General features: G+C 34.9%; 1 protein-coding gene across 1 annotated transcript; it reads left to right on the top strand.

Moving 5' to 3' along the window:
- LOC107637540 (probable F-box protein At4g22030) lies at positions 296-1,840 on the top strand. The gene has a single exon (XM_016340946.2). It carries the CDS (start codon positions 393-395, stop codon positions 1,653-1,655), a length of 1,263 nt encoding a protein of 420 aa, XP_016196432.1. The 5' UTR covers positions 296-392; the 3' UTR covers positions 1,656-1,840.

Genomic DNA, 3,288 nt, shown 5'->3' with positions numbered 1-3,288 from the left:
CGCTTAACGAGTCCTATAGATAGATCAGTCTTATCCTGACTTGGTATATAGGTAGCGCAGAGTTCATAGATTGAATAGAAATAATCCAAGTAGGACGAAGCTTGGGGGCTTTACCATTTCACCGCTTGAATTCAATCAATATGCATAGAGATAGTTATGTTATTAGACTAAGACCATGCCAATGAATATAGAAAGGGCAGGGTCAAAGAGAATGCCCAGTCTCCATTGACTTCTTCCCATCTTGTGTGCCATCATCTATATATATATCCACACATCGTCCCCTCTTCCCTCACCTAATTCACAATTCTTTCTCACATCTCATCTCATCACATCAATTCTCATTTGATCTACAGATTACTCAATAAATCATTAAATTGTAATTATTGTCTATCATGGCTTCCTTATTACAAAACTACTCATCATCATCATTAACCCTAATTTCTTCTTCTATAAGGAGGAGTAGGACTACTACTGTCAACGCCGCAATCCATGTCCCTAAGCTTCCAATCTTCCCTTCTTCCCTTCCAAAAACAAATCTGCTACATCACACACTTATGAAAGGATCCACAACTACTCAGTTAACGGAAAAGAAGAGAGTCCTCACCAATTATGACGACTGTAATGATAATAATAATAACAAGGTCGTTGTTCAACTCTATGCAATCTTGGAGGCTGTAGCTGACAGAATCGAAATGCATCAAAACATTGGGGATCAACGTGACAACTGGAACACTCTTCTCTTGAACTCAATTAACATGATCACTCTCACCGCCACAACCATGGCTGCAGTTGCTGCCACAACTGGGCCGCTTCTGGCTTTGAAACTATCTTCGGCTCTACTGTTCTCCGCCGCCACAGGGATGCTGCTCATCATGAACAAGATCCAGCCCTCTCAACTCACCGAGGAACAGCGTAATGCAACTCGATACTTGAAGCAGCTTCAATCCGAAATTCAGACAACACTTGCTCTTGGAAATGCCACTGAGGAATACGTGAAGAGTGCAACGGAGAAGGTTTTGGCACTTGACAAAGCTTTCCCACTTCCATTGTTGGGAGCCATGCTTGAAAAATTCCCTTCTAAGTTTGAACCCGCAGTTTGGTGGCCTTCCACTCAGTTCCAAAGGAAAAGTAGTAACAAAAAATCACAAAACAATAACAAGAAAATGAACGGATGGAGTGAAGAGCTAGAAGTGGAACTTAGAGAGATTGTTGAAGTTGTAAAGAGAAAAGACAGCGAGGACTATGAGAGGCTTGGGAACATTGCATTGAAGATGAATAAAGCTTTGGCCATTGCTGGCCCTTTGCTCACCGGCGTTGCTGCAGCTGGATCTGCATTTCTTGGAAATGGAAATTCATGGGCTACAATGGTGCCTCTCGTGGCTGGTTCTTTGGCTGCCGCAATCAACACATTGGAGCATGGAGGCCAAGTTGGTATGGTGTTTGAAATGTACAGAAACTCTGCTGGCTTCTTCAAGCAGTTAGAAACCTCCATTGAATCAACTTTGGAAGAGAGTGATTTGGAAAGAAGAGAAAACGGGAATCTGTTTGAAATGAAGGTGGCAATGAAATTGGGAAGAAGCGTATCACAGTTGAGGGAACTTGCCTCAAAATCTGCTTCCTCTTGTGTTGATGAATTCGCCAGCAAGCTCTTTTAGGATCAACATACATACGATACATTATGACACATTCTTTTGTTCTTTCATTTATTTAATTAATTAGAGTACATACACTGACTTAGATAAGGAAAATGTGTATATGAGTATAGACAATTAAATCTTCTGCACATATATTTTGTAACTTCTTCTCATTCAATCAAGGAATGAGTTCCAAGATTCTTTTATTTAACAAATTGATATGTTTTCATCCGAATCTCTTGTTGCTACACAGTTATATATCTTCATTTTTTATCTCATATACGTGCAGTGCATGAAATTGAGTTAGTTAATTTCTGATTTTTCATAATTATTATTAACTAGTGCTATATACAAAATCATATGCATCTAAATTGAAGTCTGTCTTTTCTTATGAAGAACCGAAGTGCTAAAACTTGAGAAATAATTTATGTTATTGATTTGTCTAAAAAGGCAAACCATATCTTATGAGATTAACAAAAATGGTACGGTGTATGTTCGATCTTGAAGTATCTAATAATAAGATTGGTTTTAAGAGTAAAAGAAATAAATTGGAGCTAGTCGTCCTATATAGTATGCAGTTTAGGGGATCGAAGTAGTACACTTTTGCTTCTTTCTTTTCATTAGTGTGTTTTTGTTTCTTCCCTTAACAAAATTCAATTCTTATAAAAATTTTAGGTAACCAACGTTTTTTTCCCTTATTTTTATATTGGGGAATGCTAGGGGACAATGACTTTGTTGAACAATATTAACAACCACCAATCAAATAAAAACACACTACACCTCTAAATTAACCCTATAAATTTTAATATTAAAATAACCATTCGTACACTAATAAAATGAACATCCGATATATCTATTATTTACGTTGTTTAATATTTTCATTGTTTATCTATACTTTTCCTTTTATATTAGATTATGTTAGGTAATTAATGACTTTTTTGAACAACATGAACAATCACTAATAAAATAAAAATACATTACACCTATAAATTATCCATCTAAATCTTAATATTAAAATATACATCTGTACACCTAGTGAAATGAATATCTAATACATTCATTGTTCATATTATTTAATATTTTTATTGTCTACCTGTATTTTTGATTTTAGGTTATATTTGAACCAACACTAATTTATATTCTGTCTTTTTTACAGTAAAAATGCTGGCCTCTAACATTCTCCTAATTTTTGTATTGTTTTTCAACCAATAAATACATCTCTTGTAGCTAGCTAGCTATGTGTTTAGTGTTCCGTGGATCTTAAAAGTTGAGGGATGAAAGATAGAAAATTCATAGAGAAAACGCATAAATTATTAAAGAATGCTTAGCTTTTAATCAAATATTTGTTCTTTATGCAAGGTCCTAGATTTATGTTTCTCAAAATAGTTATTAATGAGTAGATAATGACAGGTGTGGCTGCAGTTCAACCAATCAGAAAGGTGGGCTCCTTTTTTATACTTATTTGACTTTTTGTTTGTCATACATCAAATTCTTTATGGAGATCATGTGACCCTAATAATTCATGCTTTTATGAGAGTTGTATATGGTTGATCACATCGCATCAAAGCCTTTCCGATATGATAAAGCATGATATAACAGTAATTTAAAATATTAAAGAACTTATATAATTATTTGGAAAATGATATATATGGGT

The sequence above is a fragment of the Arachis ipaensis genome, chromosome B04 (genome assembly GCF_000816755.2).
Source record: "Arachis ipaensis cultivar K30076 chromosome B04, Araip1.1, whole genome shotgun sequence".
NCBI classification, from domain to species: domain Eukaryota; kingdom Viridiplantae; phylum Streptophyta; class Magnoliopsida; order Fabales; family Fabaceae; genus Arachis; species Arachis ipaensis.
The sequence above is the reverse complement of the archived record's forward strand: the minus strand, read 5'-3'. Positions and strand labels throughout refer to the sequence as shown.